The 20,070-nt window shown below is 38.4% G+C and overlaps 2 protein-coding genes across 3 annotated transcripts in view; one reads left to right on the top strand and one right to left on the bottom strand.

Moving 5' to 3' along the window:
• Positions 1-2,641: 2,641 nt before the first annotated feature.
• On the bottom strand, positions 2,642-18,401 carry fam204a (family with sequence similarity 204 member A). Of its 2 annotated transcripts, none has more exons than XM_046401756.1 (7): positions 18,030-18,401; positions 17,772-17,856; positions 17,500-17,530; positions 16,704-16,809; positions 14,991-15,080; positions 2,972-3,081; positions 2,642-2,773 (listed from the first exon to the last, which is right to left on the bottom strand). In XM_046401756.1, exons 1-7 carry the CDS (start codon positions 18,267-18,269, stop codon positions 2,722-2,724), a joined length of 714 nt encoding a protein of 237 aa, XP_046257712.1. In that variant the 5' UTR covers positions 18,270-18,401; the 3' UTR covers positions 2,642-2,721. The 2 variants fall into 2 exon arrangements, with proteins under 2 accessions (XP_046257712.1, XP_046257713.1); XM_046401757.1 differs by having other exon boundaries at positions 16,704-16,806.
• A 137-nt stretch (positions 18,402-18,538) lies between these two features.
• Positions 18,539-20,070, top strand: part of pik3ap1 (phosphoinositide-3-kinase adaptor protein 1) — a 33,591-nt gene continuing 32,059 nt past the window's right edge. Inside the window, exons 1-2 of the mRNA XM_046401755.1 lie at positions 18,539-18,706; positions 19,378-19,519. The gene's annotated coding sequence lies outside the window, so the exon portion shown is untranslated. The remainder of the gene's footprint in view (positions 18,707-19,377; positions 19,520-20,070) is intronic.

Raw genomic sequence — 20,070 nt, 5'->3', positions numbered from 1 at the left:
AAAATGTTTCCAACAATGTTCAGACCCTGAGAAATCTGTAATTTTTATTCAAGCTAACGGTGCAATTCACTTGGTCATCTGCCGCTATAACATCTGTGAGTGAGTCAGAGTGAGGAAGGAGGTTAGCTCGCTTACCTCGTCCGTGAACATTTCTGCATGAATCGTGTCAGATAGATTTGCAATGGCAATGGCGGTTGTTCAACAGTGAAGACAACAACTCCTGTGCTCCCTGCGGCTTTCGCTTTTACAGAGGGAGAATGGAAAGAGCAGCATAAACTGTGCTTAAACGTTTTCTAAAAAAGATGTTTCCTTGAAGTGTTTTTTTCTATTCTTGTCCTTTCAGAAATGTCATTGTGTTTTTTTTAATGTGCTGTTTGTTCATTAGTGTGTTTCATCAAACGTTACCCACCACCACCATACAGTAATTTTCCAAAGGGAACATTTAAAAATTTCCTCTGTGAAAATGACACATCCCTTTTATATGGTATCTTTTCAGCATTGATAAAAATGTTTACAAAGGGAAAATTCCATGAGACCAAGTGTAACAAGTCACAATAACACAATAAAAATAGATTTATGTTATCAACAACCTTGAACAATCCACAAACAAAGCAACATTACCATGTCTGATCTACGCTTTGTGTGAGGTGTGAGGTGTTTTGAACACTGCTTGTCTTTATCAGCTGCATCTCAGAGATCTCTCCTTTGAGTTAATCCTCTTTTAGCCGGCGATAGCAGAAAGCGATAGTGCTGATGTCTTGTTACCAGCAACATATGTTTCCTTTCATACAACAGCAGCTTTCCAACCATTTAATGGGATTGTTGTTGTTGTTTTTCCTTTACCCATGCTCCACACAACACTTTTCCTAAAAGTGGCTCGACATGTGCCCAAGGAATTTGTCTCCGCATTTCACAACAAATAAGCCTGGGTCAGGGGGCTAAGATTGGCCTCCAGTAACAGACTATTGAAAACAGCTCTCCAACACGGGAAAGTGGATTTTCCAGCTTAAAAGCAGAATCATCTCTGCTCAAGGCTTTATGCTGTGTTCCAAGAGATTAATAAAGTGAGATGCTATTGATACGACGCAGCGCTGCTTTGGATCAGCTCTGGTCATATTCATGGACACCTGAAAAAGGGTGACATGGATTTAACATATTGAAAGCACATATTGACAGGTGCTTTTTGTCTTTTGAAAGTTCCTGTGAGTTCTTCCACTGAGATGAATAACATAATATCGAATACAACCTTGAAAGGATTTCTGACAAGTTGTGCAATGTTTATGAAACATGCGAAACCTGCACCCAGCAATTCTCTGTAAATACAACAGACTAATCACGACTGTATGTGGTTGTAAGGAGTTCGGCGAAACCTTTGAAGGCCCTTAAATTCATCTACTTTTTGTCCTGTTAATAAAGCATCTGCTGTTTCCTCACTCCTCAGTCAAAATGTATTCTCATCAAAGAGAAGAAATCCCACGTCGTACTTTGATGTGCTTAACACAGTTTTAACTGGCGTCTCATTACAGAGATAATTAATAGTTTAATTAGCATCAATTCTCACCAACTGACAGCCTCTCAGATACACAGTCATGTAAGTCACTTGAACATAAAATAATTCAAAAACCTTGATTATTTTCAAAATTCACAATGTCTTTTTGTACTTAAGTAATATAACTTTTATTTCTGGCGTTTGGCTAATTTTTCTTCATACAGATACAGCCTACACAGCAAAGCTATGACAATACTGCTCCTCACCAGCGGACAAAGTGCCCAAATATGTGCAATGCAAACAACTTAGGTGGATTCATTTTAATTCTCATTACCTTGAAGCAAAGCAATCATTTTTATGGTTGGAAAAACATATAAGCAAGCATTATGAATAAAAGTAATTATCATTCGTGTGCTTTTTTGTGTGCCGTTTGCAATTAACACCTCCTGGAATGTGAATGTGCATTTTAGAAATGCGAGTAGCCGCGGAGGCAAATGCTGCAGATCAAAAAAAAAGATCAAAGTGAAGGCGAGAGGAATCGACGGTTTTAGACAAGTTGACAGATGCTGAAGAGAGCTCATCACACAATGAGCAGCGAGTGTAGGCTTCGAGAGACGGCACATGCCTCTTGTTTGGGCTGAGATACAATAGCATGTCTCCCTGCATGGGTGAGGGCCAACAGCAAAGCCTCTGTTTCATGTCTCAGCCCCTCCCCACAACATTCACTCAACTTCCAGTTTACAACTGCTCACAACTGTTTACAGCAGCCAAATTTCATTTTCTACTCCCAAATCCTATCGCACATTATCCTGTACATTGCATTAGGGCCCTAATCTTTCCTTTCTCTTCCTCGCAAGAAGAAAGGAGCGCCTTCATGATTAACCCACTTTACAGCAATAAATAAACGCATCATCCAGTAATGTACACCAGATTTAATTTGAAGGAGGGGGAAAAAAGGCCAGAACGCTCAAATCACTGAAATGTAATGAAAAATAACACAATACAGACACCAATGGGTGCCTTAGGAATTAATTTGAACGCTCCATAATTTTTTACTGTCTTCTACTCTCTGAATTGGTTTTTCCTCAGCCAACTATGTGACCCCATGCCCCCCCGCGCTCCTCAAACACACACACACACTTTCTACTGCTGTGACGTGAAAAAAAAGAACATTTTTATTAAATTAATTTTTTTTTGAAAAATCACAGCCTTTTTCCTTGTGCTCCGTGCTGTCACATGAAGCCCATGTTGCTTTTGGTTTCCCAACGTTTTTTAGCTTCAAACCTGTAAAAAAGAAAAACATAAAATGACTGACTGTTCATGGATACATTTTTGCTGTCAATCTCTGCAGGAGTAATCACTAATGCACTAAGTGCAGCTAATGCAGGTTTCAGTAGCTCTGTGTTACTTGAACCCACAGTGTCACACATGGCTGGTATGATGGCAAACATAAACATGAGGACAGAGACAGAGACATCGTACCCCCAGGCTATTTCCTTCTTCCTTTTCTGTGCTGCCCTCAAAGCTTCCTCTTCCTGTTTGTGTCGCACGAAGTCACGGCAATCAACGGCCTGAGCGACATTCACAGCAAGCTATTTAGAGGAAGACAGAGGAGAGGCCCCTTAGAGAATGAAAATCAGTCCGTGGCAGGGAAAAAGCTTTCTGACTGATATGTCAGGGTGGCTTCTCATCATCTTGTCTGCACTGCCTCCTCCACACCACAGGAAAACATAAACATGCTGTCCTTACATCCTAGAATGTAAGTCTTATAAGACCTAAGGACTGGTGATCAGGTTTGTCCTGAAGCATGGAAACATACCAACATTGTGTACACTATATAATAAAAGATGATGCAACAAGATGAAGCAGTAGCACATTAATGTGAAAATGAAACACACAGGAGGTGACTGGAAAGTAATATAAGGATGTTTTACATTTGTAATAGACATTAGCAATATTAAAATTTGACCTTTTTTTTCAATGGATCTTCAAAACTTCAGTTTATTAATTGTTGGCTCTTTTACTCAGCGATAATACTTCTGCAATTATAAACAACTGTTTTGTTGGTTTTATCACTGTTTACTAGTGTGATGTGCCCACAGTTTACAATTTTAGCTTGTGTCCTGTATCAAAATGAAGCTTCCTGCTTCTGAATTGGATATCAAAGCTGAATCAATATCAATAATAATTCTGATCACTGATAAATCGTTTATGTGAGGAAAAGTGCCAATAATACAATGATTCCATCTCCTCGAATATGAACTGAACTCTGGGAAAATCTGACTGGCACTTTTCACTGTTTTTTGACATTTTAGAGTCCAAATGATGAATGACAGAGCAATAGAGAAAACAATCAGTGGATGAGATTGAGATTTCTGAAATGTTGTACAAGTTGTTTTATAATCTGCAACCTCAACATACTGGGGAAAAGTCTTGGGCAACAGCCATTGAAATGAGAGATAAATAAGGGTATCAGAACACCAAAATGTTACTGGTGAATGTGTATGTCAATGTGTGTGTGTGTGTGTGTGTGTGTGTGTGTGTGTGTGTGTGTGTGTCTTGTGTGGTGGCTGAATTACCCCATGGCTCCATAAATTACAGGAGCATTGTTTTATTAAAATTATTCTAATCTATTTTGCCTTTGTGTGAGTGTTTTAAGAGGAAATCATATTTCTAAGCTCCTGGCATTCAGTTTCTCCAACACATTGGTTCTTTTTGATTACTTGTTTTTCTTTCCTTGATTAACGTGCAAATGAAACAACTGAATAAATAAACAATGGGAAGCTACGTTCAGCATTTTGCCATTTTTGCCATTTCGCAAAAACACTGCAATGGCATTTTTCACTCATCACCAGTGTAAAAGAGACTTTTCTGTTTGGAGTACTGCAGGCAGCCCCTCAAATCAGAAGTGAAGAGAATGACCGTGACTGCAAGAAGCAAACATTCAAATCCCAGGGAAGACGTATGTATTGTGAAGCAGAATAATCCCAATAACCCCAGTCACACAGAAGCACGGGAAACAAAGAGAAAAATCCTGCTTCCTCTGTCACTCCTGAGATAGGTTTATTATTCAAGCAAAGGCAAACTTTGATAAACAACTTGGAACAATTTCACCAAACCTTTGGGTAATTCTCTGTAATATTCAGAGTACAATCAGGGGGGAGAGAAAGTCTTAAGGTAATGAAGAAATGTGCCACCAATGTGCCACTTGAAAAAAAAGAAAGACCTGCTGGAAAAAAATGTTTCAATTATAATTAAGTGGGATAAACTTTATTAGAAAGACTGAAACTAAAATATCTCCTAATGCATGCTGGGATTAAGCAGGTCAGAGCGAGCAGGCAGGAAAAATTAAACTCTAAAGGCTTTTTATCACTATATTTCAGGAACCAAGGGTGTAAAATGTTCTAATTTGGGATACATTAAAAGCCATAAAGGTCTTTCAAAAAGATTAATGGTACTTTGCTTGGATTTAAGATAAGGGCTTCAGCTGGCTGCAAGTACTGGGCTCCGGCTGGGCCCTCAAGGCATTCATCTATACAGTCACTGGAAGATTTGTAAAAGCGTCTGCACTGCCTGAAGCGTACATACTATGACAGTTCTCCAGTTCTTTGCCATTTTATAGGTTTTAAATTCCTCAAATCATGTTTTCTCCTCTTAAAGAGAGTTATAACGGGTGATTGCTCTTACATTTGCAATAGATTTCAGGCTGATAAATCCTCACCAGGGTTTTCTCTGCTCCTTGATGGAGTGGTGTAGGTGCTAAATGCTTCTGAGTGTCTGTGATGTGCACAGAGATCATAAGCAAGACATTTATTAAATTGTTGACAAATCTGAGAACAGCTCTTGCTCTATGTGATTGCAGAAAAAATAAACTCTCATTGGCTCTTTCTGGGAGCAAATCAAATGAAACTGCGTGATGCTAAATGGTTTCATTTGGAGATTTACAGACAGAGATTTTTCCTTTTTTCTACACCAGGATTACCCACATTAACCTGCTCTCCAGTGGGGTTGCATTTGAAATGCAAAAGGTCTTGAAAACACGCCTTCCCCAACATTCCAAAAGCAAAATTAAAACCCACTTCCATGCCCCTCATTTCCCCCTCTTTTAAATTCACAACGTAGCTTTTACTACATTTAAAGCATTAAAGGTCTCTAATTTTTTCCTTTTTTTTATCAGTTTAGTCTCCAATCCCTGATTGTCTTTACTGGGGCTCAACATTAATGTCAACCAAGTTACCTAGGAGACAGAGCAGATCAAAGAGACAAAAAAAAACCCCTCAAATGTCTGATTAATCAAGCCTGCAAACAGCTTATTTCTTTTAGCCTGCATGCAAGTATGAAAATGAGATTCCGAGAGCAGTACATTGTGCAGATTTGTTCATTCTTATCTGAACAAAGCCAGCGGCAGCTTATTTCATGGATCACTGGCACTGTCAGCGCTGTGGCGCCGAGCAGGTGACGGCTCCTCTTTCTGTGGCGAGAACAAAATTAGCAAAAAGTCGGCACAAATTAGCCTCTCATATTTTCAGTAATATGACATTATTTTTCATTTACTTTTTTGATCCACTTTTCAGGATTCCCCCCCCACCTCCCCTTGCGTGCATCTTAGTGCCAAATCCTTTCACATCAGAGGCTGGTGGGGAATAAGAATGAAAGTACAAAGCCGGAATAAAAGCAGGAGACAGGAAACCTCCTGCATTCTTTGTTTATGTGGTTCCTACAAGGCAATTCTTCCCACTCCATCACATATTAATATACAATTAATTGTCCATCAGCGCCATGTTTCTGGGCCTCATGTCTCTCTTGTGTGGCCTGGGCACAGCCCTGATAAAAACAAGGTTTATTCAGAGGATTAATACTCTGACCTTTGGAAGATTTGGGGGCAAAAAAAAAAAAAAAATCATCGTGCACAATACTGGCACTGCAGCAGCAGCAGCAGCTTAAGGCCACTAGAAGGGTTAAGTCAATAGTACTGTTCATTCATGTTTGGGTCGTCATGGAGATTCGAGTGAAGACCCAAACATGGGGCTTCAATCCAAAAACAGAAAAAAAAAGAAAGAAAGAAAATCTGCATTGCTGCTGTACACACCATACACAAGATAAACCAAGTCCAGTTTCACACTCTGTTCTCATTTGTCTGTTTGTTCTATTGCATCAATTCTGAGGTGTTTGATAAATGAAAGAAGCATTAGAAAGTCTTTATGAGCAGCTCAGGGTTTACAAAAACACTGTGGCAATTAAACAGCAAGTGCAAAAACACAATAGCTGAATGAAAGAAGAGAAAAAAAATCACCTCCATGTGGATAAAGTGTTAAAGCTCCTATTAACAATAAGAAATAAATGATGGCTTTAAGGAAGAAATGGCCTTAAACCCATTCATAAATTTCCTATCCAGGAAGCCTCTTCCAATTAAAACGTGTGAGAGGTGGATTAACAAGGGCTATATGGCTTTGCCTCACTAAATCACCTCCCCGAGCTGCTTCGCTGCATTTGACGTGTAAACGATTAATGACCAGCCTAATTCCCTTATCACACTACCTTAATGCCTAAATAATGTGGCCTTAGTCAACTTTGGAAAGCAGGGCTCTATAAGAAAGGAATGAATATCAGATTAGGCAGCTCGTGTGTTATTTCAGCATAATTTCTTAGAACTGAGGAGGAGGGGGACAAAAAGTGTTTGTGGCTGCAGAGCCTCAGTGTTGCAGCAACAGTGGGAAGGTCAAAGGATCAAGAGGTCAATCAGTGCCACCCATATTGCATTAAAAGGGAAGGAATACAAAGTTTCATTCAGTTGCTTCATTTTGGCATCTCACAAGTGAAGTAATAGACTGGAGAAAACACAAGAAATTGAAATCAACCAGAATCATCACTTCCATTAGACGTGTAGTGAAAAAATCTCATCTTAATCTGTCGATCAATTATCGACACCAAAAATACTCCATGACAAGTGAAAGTTATGCATTAAACATTGCTAATCATATTTAATGTTATAAATATATTAATTTAGAAGAAAACTATAGTTAAAGAGTCAAAAGTACTCAATGCATAAAAATGGCCCCTGTGAGTGTCACACCACTGCGCTGTGTAAGGTATCATTAGATTATCATTAGATTATTCTTCTTGATGCATACATTTGCCAATTTCAGTTTTTTCACATTTTCAGCATACAACCAATAGTCCGATCCAATATTGGGTTTACTGGGATTTAAGACAAGGGGAAAAAAAGCGGGAACCATGACATGTTTGGCATTTAAATTAATTAAATGATTAATCAGTTATATATAAAAAAAAAAAAAACGCTGCAGATGAACTTAATGTTGACAAACAAATTTTCGGCTCTAATGTACTTTTCACTCTAATGCACTTCGTGCTCAAGTACAGTACTTGAGTAAATGTACTTAGTTACATTTCTCACAAATAGCTGCAGCTCTGCTTCGGAGTTTAATGGTAATTTATATTCTTTCAATTACTTTGGCAACGACTGCTTCAATACTAAATTCAGCAACGGCAAAACAACAGTTAATCAAGGTCTAATGTGTATGCATAAGCATTAAAATGTAAAAAAATATCCTCAAAGTATCACAGAATGCATCTTCGTGTTAATTACATTCTCATACTGTTTCTCTCAGTCAGTGTTTCATGGGGCAGCAGCTCATAAGAGTGTTTTGTAATCTTGCCTCCACTTTGACAGGGAGGGGGGAAGGCACAGCACAATAGCCATGCCTCCATTTGCTCTTCTAGTAATCTGATGCTAGATACACATGACATGTCATCTTTAGGGAGTAGACAAAAAAAAATTGAAAGTTCGCCTGCTTTGTGCACATTCCATTATCTTGCCTCTTCTGAGTAGGATAGGCTTATTAGCAAGCTTTGAACTCACACTTGCAATAATATGCCATCAACAGTTTTATAAGCTAATTAGAAAAAACAGTTTAATTAATGAGTGACTGGCAATAAAATGGCAATCATGAAAAAAGAAACCGAGGGTGCTAAGCTTCCACTACCACCAATTAAGGCCTAATTACAAACAAATTATATATGTGTTTTGCTGTGGGCTTTAATTTAAAAAAATGGCTTTAATTAAAAGAGAAAACATGCTAATTAATTAAACAGCACACAAATCTACATTGAAAAGTATGCTTTGTCTATCAAGTAATTAATGAAATACAATAATCCAAATGAGATTCCCAGGCATTTGATAAAAGCTTAGTACCCATTTCAAAATCCATTTCAAAATTAATGGGCGAAAATTTAATGTGAGTCATCCAGAGATACAATAAAAGTTCATTCAGTGATAAATTGCTTATGCTGAAGGAAAATTGAACAAAGAGGAGAGTTTCCCGAAACTCTGTGAGGTGGCCTGGGGGGGCTAGCAGGGGAGACAGAGTCGAGTCAGCCTCCTACTCTGATGTGGGGCGGGGAAAGTCAGAATCTGATAAAGCCCACTTTCCACAAAAGCGCTACTCATTAATTTTTTGATTACAAACACGGGGCACGGCAGAGAGAAGGTGGTGAGAAGAAAAAAGGTGTTAAATAACATGAATATCATGAAACACTCTTAGTTCAGCTCTTTGTTTCAACTAAGCCACCATGTCTCCTCCGACAAAATGCTTCACCACCTTTGCTTCACAGCATTTAAGCGAGGCTTTCCAAAGGGTTGATTTCAAGGACAGTGGGGCTTTTCCTTTCAGCAGCTGCTTCTATTGAAATAAGAGCCGGAACATAATGAGGGATATTATAACGATCCGCAAGTTCAAACGCTACGGAAACCATAAATGGCTCCAGTTAATACATATTCATGTGGTTAATTATTGTATATTAAGTGATCCAACTATTCAGAGGGAGTCCTTTTTAAACTATTTCAACTGACTGGGTTAATCACACTCAAAACAAGGCCGAGATCCACCATCCCAAAGGTCACCCAGAGTTCAGGAAGCCATTGGTCAAAAATGATTATACATGACAGTGACACAAATTTCAGAGCCAAAGGTTTCAGACACTCAGTTTACAATCCAATGCAGGCACTCAAGAGTTGAAGTTGTCATGTTTTTCCAGCACGAATTTTCAGAGATACTGAAAAATAAAAGTCACGCTGTGCTGAGGTAATATAATAGAAAGCCAGACATCAGGTGTCTTGGAGAAGGCGCTTATGACATATGTATGAATATCCACAGGAATATGCTGCCAAATGTCATTTTCACAGCACTTTGGACAGAAGTGGAAATTTGTACATAAGCCCCAGTGTGTTTTAACATCATTGTCCTTTGGTGTGTTCCTCTACCTCAACAGCAAAAGCATCTCATCTCATCTCATCTACAGTTACATTACAAAGAGAGTAGTGTTCTGAAGTCAGTTATTCAGATAACCTGGTTTTGTTTTGCTTCATGTGAATGTAATATCTGGGTTCAAATAAGCTTCTACTACACCAATATGTCTGCTTTTGTTAAACTTTACCTTGATTTTTTCTTACCTGCACACACGATTATCGGGTCCCAGAGCACAGTGGGAAAAAAGGCAAACACTTTCATTCATAACACCAGTGAAAATGACTAGGCTGGATTTTAAAGGTCAGTGTCAGCAGCTGAACCTGAATGAGACATGAACTGGTTTACAACCACTGAATCAAGGACTTAATAAGCATGCATTTTATCATCACCTGAATTAAAATCTCATCCATTTCCAACTGACTTGAGTCTGCTGTGGGGCAGATTCCTCTATGGTTATCACTTTGTAGCTTCAGCTAGATAAGACAGTGATCCTTATATTAGAAAACTGTATAGGTGAACACAAGGTATGTATAAAATATGCCGATCCTCTATAGTGCCTAGCCCTTTTGTGCTGATCAGACTGAAAAGAAAGAAGTGGCTTTTAGAGCACATATGCTTCTTTGTGTGTGATGCCATTTGCAGGCCTGCTTCTTTCCCCTTAGTTCAGGAGTGGCCTACAGCCATGCAACTATGTTTTATTTTCCACATTTTTTACCTTCTGGAAGTCATGAAATGGACTTGACACCCCTACTGTGACAACCTGAGAGAGTTTCTGTTTTGAAGTGGTAATGCCACCCTAATAGGTATGATGAGGGCTATGGGGAAACTGTGAGCTGTAACATGGCGTGACAGTCTTTTGTGGTGAAATATACCCACTTACTATATATAAAGTACAGCTCCTGACTATTTCAAAAGAGCGGCTCTGTTTTACAAAGAGAATAAAGAATGAAGGAGTAATTATTTATTGTAAGGATGAAGTTGTATGAAACATTGAGAAGGTGGAATGTAACTCAGAGAGTACTGTATAGGAACAGTTATATTCCGAGTACAGTGTTGAATAACACAAATTCTCTCTAAAATGATTAATCTAGAACTGCATTTTATTGCCATGACCAATCTGGGGTCAGAAAACCATATGGCTCAAAAATGTTGATTAAAAAAAAAAACTCGTTATATTTAATGCAACAGGGTAGTAGTTTGTTGGTTTAAATCATATAATCATTCCTATTCAGTATTTGGTAATGAATGGCACCTTATGAGATCACAGAGTAGTTCCACAAGGATCAATCTTAGGACCCTTACCCTTTCCAATATATGTAAATAATATTAAATCTGCAGTTCATTGTCAGTGTTACATATCTGCTGACAATTTGTCTTTGTCAGTTCAGTCTGCTGTTTGTCAGTACGATTGTTAATAGGGCCCAGTATAACAGCAAGTCATGCATACAGATGCCTTAGTGGCCTGGTGCCAGACGATTTACAGGTGTCTGAGCACACTACAGAGAGCTAATATTTTACATAGTAAAAATTCAACCACAATGTATATGATATGGTTCATTTTGATCTTATCCAGCAGATAATGTGACATACCCATACTCTATTACCATTTAAAAAAAAAAAATATTTAAAACCTTTTTATTTTAAGGAACTTGAAAAAAGAATTTTTTGTCTATTGAGTTCATTTTTTATAACTGAACAAAATCAAACTAACTAGAACCAGTGCCTTACAGGTTTTTCCTGTACCTCACACTACACTTTGGGTGACACAGGAAGACACAGTGCTCTGTAGTACTGATGAGTTATCAGCATTTTGCGCCGGCTCATTCACCAGGAATAGCTGCAAAATCAGTCTGTCAAATATGAGCTGCGGGATGCTATCATGCCTCCTGACAGGCTGTGAGCTATTTATACTATATATGTCAGTCACTCCATGTTATGCTAATTACTGAATTAATTAGCCCATATGCAACTTACAGCAGTGTTAAATAATGTGCCATAATCAAAGGATGGAGACCCAGTCTTCTTAATTGGAGGACTTGCACCTTTTAATCTGCTGAACTACTAGGACTACTTTGGAGCCAGTAAGCTTTTTGCATTATTTTCTGTCTAAATGGGCTTGTGAGAAGTAATCTAAATGTGCTGAGAAGGATCAACAGACATCTTCATGAGAAAAGAAACCCTATCTGCACAGTTTAAAGGAATACATTAGGGAGCTTTGTCTAAGCAATGTAGACATAAATAATATTTTGTTACTTAAAAGGGGATGTGATTTCTTTGTGCCATCTTCGTGGGCGTTAATACTTTCACTTAAAAACGGAGCATGTCTTCATGAATTCATCTAAAACAAAGACTTACAGCCTTAGGAAATACTTAAAAACTGTAATGAGAATAAAAAACCTCAACCTGCAATATCCAAGCAGCACGTCTCAGAAGTTTGACAGATGAAAGAACACATATCTCCGAATTTGTAAGGAGCCTTCAAAACAGGTTTTCACCAAATTGTTTTAATGCTCAGATTAAAAGAAGAAAGTAGAGCAAATGGAAATCATTAATTGATATGAGGGAGCTCAAAACAGCAGAAACAAACATTTCCGGGGGATTCTGACAGCACGCTCTCTATCTTCCTTCCATTTCTCTTTGCGTTGAGGAGATAACTGGGAAACCGTTAGATTGAGGATGAAAATATACTAAAACATTGTCCTCCAACATGTACCAGTGTTTGCTTTACAAAACAATGCCTAGAGGGACAAACAGGCCTCTTTAGCTGCTCACAGCTGTCAGAATGCTTTTGCATTTTTTGCAAAGAAAACCTCTTCGTATTCTTCCAGTGTAAAGCCTGCCACAATCATGTCTTGGTGTTATGACCGTAAACAAATTAAACATCTAAGCCATTCCGTACCAAATGAGCCACTCAATTATAACCTTGAAATTGATTCTGGCCACAGCGGGGATTATTGATCCTCTAAATGTTTGTCACAGTGCTCCTGTCAGGAGTGAACAGGAGTGCTGTAAAGAAACATGTTGGTCTTAATGCTATCTGCTCTACAGGCTGCATCGTTTAAGATAGAATATAATCCTTTCAAACTGATAAATCCTTCAAACTTTTTGTCTTTCAGCTGACACTTCTCTCCATATTTTCCATATAGTCACCACTGCCTTTCTAAAGAACTTCATGTCACCCAGGTTTGGGGATTTTAAAATGGCCAATTGACTATACTTTTGTGAAATAAAGTTATCACTGCTAAACAATGAGTTGCGCCTGCCAGAGTGCTGTCACGTCCCATCACGGTTCTGGCAAGACGCGAAGCAGGTGCCAGGGAGGCGAGAACCTCGGCTCAGGCTAAAACCAATCCACCAGCGCTCTAAGAGGCTTTCTGAAAGTACAGCGCAGGTGCCACTCACAAGAGCTTTTATTTAACTCCCCCATATTTGACCACTCTGCTAGCAGTTAAGATGGGAATATTAAAGGGCTCTGATGCGGCACACTAATGTCTATTATCTAATATCACTAATGTCTAATGTCTAGTACAAATGCTTATTTTAATTTTAAAAACACAGACCCTTGTTTGGGCCTACTTATTGATTCAAGAGGGCGAGGTTTTCCCAGAAAAGGATCTACTGAGAATACAAAACATTTTTTTGAAATAGCAGAAATATGAAAACACACACTATCTGCCCCTCTGTATGGTGCCATTTCTTTTAAAAACTCTTCCTCTTTTGGGTGACACATCCAGTTATCGGGTCAGATTTTTACCTGTCCATTTCTGATACTGACAATATTACCTGACTAGAGGAAGCACTTTTATGTCTCGGATGAAACCCACCTGGTTTAAACACACGTAGTAAATACAAAAGCTGTTCATAAATATCTGTTTTTTGTTAAAAAGTCAGTGGCACAAGCATGTGCACATAAGGTACATGGGGCAAGATGACTATGCCTCCTTCTAGTGAATTTCAGTGAAAAATATCTAATCATAGCACTTAAAATTCTCCAGGAATTTTCTAATCCCAATCAACAGTCTGGGACATAAAAACCTTGTAAAACAACAAAATGTTGCTTTATCTTATTTAGTTATTTCCTCCCATTTTCAGTTTTTGTGTTAAGCTAAACTAGCTTGCTGCTAGCTCAAGCCTCATTATCAGCATACAAAGTGGCAATGGTCTCATATGACTGCCAGAAGACAAATGACTGATGAAATATGCATTCCTTTCTTTCCCTTTATATGACGGGTCAAAAGTGGATTCAGCAACCGTAGCATCTATCTATCTATGTATTCATCTATCTATCGATCTATCTATCATCACTGCAGCAACCAAATGTTTTAAATTCACTACGACTGTCTGACTCTGCTTCTTCTGTATGGCATTGTTGACAGAGGCTTGTGGGTATTGTGTTATTTAGAGCTGTCTGCTACACTAAACTGTCACACAAAATAGCCTTTCGTGGAAACTAAGTTTAAATAATAAAAACTAGTAATATAGGATCAGTACAATTTATGAGAGATTCTCATGTTTGTATGTTGAGAAACACTGGGGATATTATTAAAAGAAAAAATGAAATGGAAATGTCAGAGTGGTGGAAAATAGTTCCTGAACCAGCAGCTCCACCTACTTTGCAACTCTATTGCAATCTAGGACGCACAATGAAATCTGAGCCCACAGTGTTAGACATGTTTGTGTTGCCACTATTACTGTACAAGATGAAAAAGCTTATGGGATGCTCTAAGCAAACTGCATCATGAAACAAAGAAGTTTAACTTTGATGCTCAAAGTACAGCAATTGCCCCAGTGGAGAAGTAACACCGCAGCTGTATGTCTTTTTAACCACAATTATATGTGTGTGTGGGCTACATTTTATGCTAAATTAGTTTCAAACCACTTGATCCTTGATGCCTGCCAAGGCGGTTAGTTACAAAACTTCAGGCACTGCATTTAGGGACATGTACACTTCAAAGGTATGAAACTCTTACCTGGAGAATGATTTAACAGTTGGCTTGAAAGCAATGTACCCTTCATTAAAAAGCAGAGCCAAAAGTCCTTTAGACACTGTAGCACTTCAAAACTAAGGGGAGGGCTTTCCATTAACTCAATGGAAAAGAGCTGCAGGACTGAATGGTGGGTGTCTGCGTGTGTTTTTGTTCCTCTATGTCTTTGCAGCAGAAATGGCCACGGATCCATTAGCCTGATTTGTCACAGCAGGAGCACCCCAAAGATCTCTTATCAGCACAACGTACCTCTCGAGTGGCGAGTCTGTCGCTCATCTCCTCCGCCTTTGCAATGTCCCCTTCAGCTATGGCCCTCTCTATGCTCTTTTCTAGGCCGGACTGCAGAACAGGGGAAAGAAAAAAAATATATAAATATATATATATATATATATATAAAAAAAATCTGATTTTTTTTTTTTTTGAAATGGGGTAGAGAGAAAAAAATCAAAGAGTAACTTCAGAAGTCCTCAGGGCCTTATTTTTAATATGATTGCCATTACTACAAATATGTAGATTTCCCTTCACAAATGAAAACCTTTTTGATTGGATATTAGTGGGGAAATCTTAGAAATGCTACAGGAGATTACCAAACATAAATGTGGCTCTTTAATTACACATTTCCATTACAGGCCTAAGCAGAGGGGGTGAACAGAAGCCCCTGGTTACTGATGGCAAGGCAGTTCTGCTGTAACGAGCCTATCTGAGGATGCAGCGCACCAGATTTCTTTAACCCAAAAAATTTCATCATGCGAAAACACTCTGAAAAGAAGCTGCAATTATTGTGTGTCTTCTCTGATGTACTGTTGAAGGGCCTTGACCCAGTACTAAAAGGACAGGGACAATACCATCAGGTATAACAGCACTTAAACAGCAGAATTAGTACAACAGTTTTTTCTAGTTGCTCAGTCTTGGTTTTTCTTCATTTAGTTCATTATTCTGCATATAAATTGAATCTGACATTGATACAACCTGACTTGTGATATCAATTATCATCTGTTGCATCTCACAAATAGAACTCAAACTGACAGAGCAACATCCGTTGTGCCATGAAATGTGTTTTTAGGGTCACAAAACAAATACTGTTAGCAGATAAATTAATCACGTCTGCCTGTTATGACAGCTTTTTTCCTTAAATGACTGTGTGGAAAAACTTGGCAGAAGTATAAAAGATATGATATATTAATTACAAAGAACTGCATTTGAGGGATGAAGGAGCCAGCCATTATGTTGATGTGACAAGTTCTGTTTCATTCAGCCTATTAATCATTTCCTTTATCCTTTCATAGTTTCAAAAATGAGGCTAAAATCAGCAAAAACTCAATTTTATGCTGCTCTGAGATATATTAAGCACAAAATACTCCAAAATAATCATTAAAGGGATTTCAAATTGAAATGAGAACAGTTTCCATTCAATAGGCTGGCTATAATGTTCATCAAACTTGCAAATATTTTGCTTCATTTGCAATTTCCAAGCCTTTGCATAAAATGTTCAGTGCAGATATGTGTTCTGATGTAAAAAAGTTATAATTTCTTCAATGATGAATTCCTCAGCAGTGGTACATTCCCATGTATTATCTAACCACGAATTTAAATGCTCTAGCTGCAATCACAGAGCCTGTATCAGGTACTCTAACCCTCTCTTCTTGTGTCAAGTAAAATTTTGATTTTCATTAAGTTTGATGTGGAGGAAAAACCTACATTTGACTTTAATCTCAACTGCACAAGAAAGGAGATTCATTCTAATCTTATCACTAAATGTAGCCAAACATAATCCCTAATATTCATCTCAGTGTCAGGCTGAGTTACCATAAGGATCCTTTTAATCCATATGTCATATCACATAAAACAATGAGAGGATTCGGTGGCATGGAAACACAAAGGATGGGAAGGTGTTACTAACAGCTACAACTGACACAGTATTAAACCTCAGCAGATAAGTTGGAAGGCAGGAGTCTTTGTTACCTTCGGAGGGGGTTTGGAACATGCAGGGGGATGAAATCGATCATTTACACCAAAATACTGCTTAAGCTCATCCCAGTGCTTCTCCCGCTCCTCCTGTAGCTCTCTGCTGACAGACAAAAGCCGTGTTAATGTTCATAACATGTAGACCAGCACCGTGATGAGGCAAGCCACATTGTCTACTCCACAACTGGACTCTCTTTCGATCACTATGCTGAATTCAGATCCATATGTGGAGATGAGTACACATGGCACTGTATCATCATTAGTGCTGGTTAATAGGTACAATGTTGGCACATTCTATTTCATCATACTTCCTTCAACACATTACAGCTATGACTCTACACTGGCTGATGATTAAAACTTGCTCACATATAAATGATTCAGCAAATCACTGCTTAACTATAAAGGGTGTTTCTTGCATGTTTACTACAAATGACATATACTGTAAGTTTCTAAAGCATACCATAGGTTGTGTGTTGTTGTTAACAGATTCTAGTCAATACAGTAGGAGGACCTGCTTCCAGATGTATACATGTTTGTGTTAGATAATCCATTCCAGCTAACATGATGTCTGTCTGCATTTATTTTTGTTAAGGAATGTTATCATTGCATGATAGTGCCACTGGAAATCCACTTGGTGTGGAGGTCCAACATGTGAGCTTTCAGGCTTGGCTGCATTCACAAGCTCTTTATTTTGGGAGTGCACATAAGCTACACAGATGCATGAGAAGAATTAATGTTGCTGAATTATTGCTGTGTAAAATGATTTCCTTGGTTTGACGTTGTAATATGGTACCTTGTCTCTGTAGGTTCCTCACTTTCTTTTCCTGTTGAATAACATAAGAGACAGAGAGAAAGGTTTGTGGGATAGTTTGATACAAATAAGCATCAGATACAAAGTATTAAGAAGCTATTAAGAAGTTCTATATGGATGAATATCTTGTGCCCTTTTGTCATAAAAGTACTCCAATACATTTAACTGTGCAAAAATACATACAGAAGAAGCAATTTGGCTCAACATCAACAAACAGGGTCCAACATAAAATTTTGATTTATTGTTACTGACACCTTTATTATGTCTTCTTCTTTTTCTTTTTTTGGGGACCTTCATTTTCTTCATGTCGTCATTCTTCTTCCGTAGATCCTGAAATTTCTTCAATACATAAAGAAACTACAGTCACAAGATGTTGTTTACACACTGTGTTATGAAACACCCATAGTCCAACAGGGCTTGAAAAACCGACAAAACCTCAGGTACTCTTCAGCTAGCGTGCATGTCAAAGAATTAATGCAAAGCTTAGCTTACTGCATGCCAAATCGACATACTTGCCACATTTCAGGGGGTATACCAGGCATACTGCATGTCGGGGAATCACTGTCTGCATCACTGGCACCGTGAGTCGACTGTGTTTTCACAACCGAGACTGTGCTTTCCTCGGCACAGCTCAACTTTTCAGAAGAGCTGTCACATTTCTCACTCTCCTTCCTCTTCTCCTCAACATCACCTTCGTCATCTGGACTGAGGTCCTCTTCGGTTAAATCTTTGGGCAGTAGTCCGCTGTACATTCCGGGTCAGAAGTATACAGTCAGATTTACTTTAAAAAAAAAATAAAATCGGTAAATTATAGATTTGGACAGCAGTTGCTGGAGCAGACTCGCACTTCCGGGTAAACACAGTGACGTTACGTCTTAGAATGCTCCAATTGGCTAATAGATAGAACAGTCGAACACATGTTCCAATCAAAACTGTATCCACGAAGGCTGAGGAGCAGGGCACGAGGACCAGACTCGCTCTTATTGGCTGTTTAGGGAGGACAAACGTTTAACATTTTAGGGTTCAATTTGGGGTTTTTAGTTAGTAGAGCATTTTATGATGGACGCTCTTGTTTTATTGACGCTTACAGCTCAGCATAGACGTGTGGAACAAATTTTCAGGAGTGTAAACTAACCTTAGCAGTGAACTGAAGTCAAGAGTAGGCAGTTGTGGAGCATTTCTAATTGAGGTGAGCCAGGCTGCCGATAGGTCCGTGAATTACCAGGAATCATTCAAATGTTAACCTATCTTTGTGTCATGTTCTCTGAGAGATAAGCTTCCTTCTATGACCAATGGTTCGCAATTTGCTCACAGTGCTTTGGGCATTACATTATTATTAGAATGATTAGCATGCAAATCTTGTATAGCCCCTGGCACTGGCACAGGCACATCTACCCTTAAATTGGTCTTTCACACTCATTCACATTAGGCTTTCTTTTGGTTGCATCTTATTGCAAAGCCAATAATCTACATAAATTATAGCCTGTATTTTGTGTGTCGTATAAATGTGTAGAATAAAGAGAGACCTATAGCACTAATGTATTGTATATATATAAGACAAGACTGGGTCAAATGGCTGGACGGTGTGTGGTCAATGTGCGAAAATGGTCAGTTTCTTAAGGGGGTCAGGGGTGCTGTCTATAATGTGAATTATTAAATTGTTAAAAGGTACTGAAGTAGCAGATAACATGCCATGGTCATGCTATGTTTGAGTTTCAAAAAGGTTAAGGAGTTACGAGACCTATAGTTTCCGAACATATCATGGTATGTTTGACTTGAAACACAACATTTTAATTGTAATTAGAACTATTCTGATTATCTGTTAATCCACCCTGCTCTTTCATCTATTTCTGTTTGCAGATGTTTCTCGTTTTTCTATTCTACATTGAGTGTTTTGTCAGAATGACTGATATTTGGTGTAGTTTAGCTGTGTGGCCTCCCCCATGGTTCTTGGTGCCTGGAGACCTGTTTTCTCTCCTACTCTGCTTTACTCAGCACAAAGGTGAGCCTTTAAACTAACATCCTTCCCATGAAATAGAACTTGAAAACTGTCTTTTTAAAAACCTGGACCTAACTGCGTGGTCATTGTAAAATGTACAATAGAGCAAGAGTAAGTAAAGTAAACTGCTACATTTAGCTGTTCATGCTTAGCAAACCACAGTGTTATAATAAAAAACATACATGTAGGCCTATATATGCATCTAATGCCTCAGCTTAGTATTGGCTGAATTTAACCATAGGCGAGTTAGCTGTGTTAAAAAAAAGCAACATGAAGACAACAACTATTGGTTCATTTCCACAAAGCACATATGTTGTTTTATGTTAAGCATGTGACGTAAAATGAATTGTTTATATTATTAATGTTTTTGATATTATCATTGCATCACAATACTCGTTTCTGCCCCTTCATCAGTGGTAGTTCTCATTATGAGTTAGCATTGAGCTAACAGACTAAGCATGAGTTATTTACACATGTATCAAATCAATTCAGTAATCCAAATTTTATTTACTGATCATAATAAAGGGAACAAGTAGACTATTCGAGTAACTTCT

This window comes from Scatophagus argus, chromosome 10 (genome assembly GCF_020382885.2).
Source record: "Scatophagus argus isolate fScaArg1 chromosome 10, fScaArg1.pri, whole genome shotgun sequence".
NCBI classification, from domain to species: domain Eukaryota; kingdom Metazoa; phylum Chordata; class Actinopteri; family Scatophagidae; genus Scatophagus; species Scatophagus argus.
This window is presented reverse-complemented; position numbering and strand designations above follow the sequence as displayed.

Coding starts and splice junctions, on each gene's coding strand:
- fam204a (XM_046401756.1), bottom strand. CDS start 18,269: ATGTACAGCGGACTACTGCCCAAAGATTTAACCGAAGAGGACCTCAGT. Junction 17,857..18,029: donor TACCCCCTGAAATGTGGCAA/GTATGTCGATTT, acceptor TATGTATTGAAG/AAATTTCAGGATCTACGGAA. Junction 17,531..17,771: donor AAGAAGAAGACATAATAAAG/GTGTCAGTAACA, acceptor GTTATTCAACAG/GAAAAGAAAGTGAGGAACCT.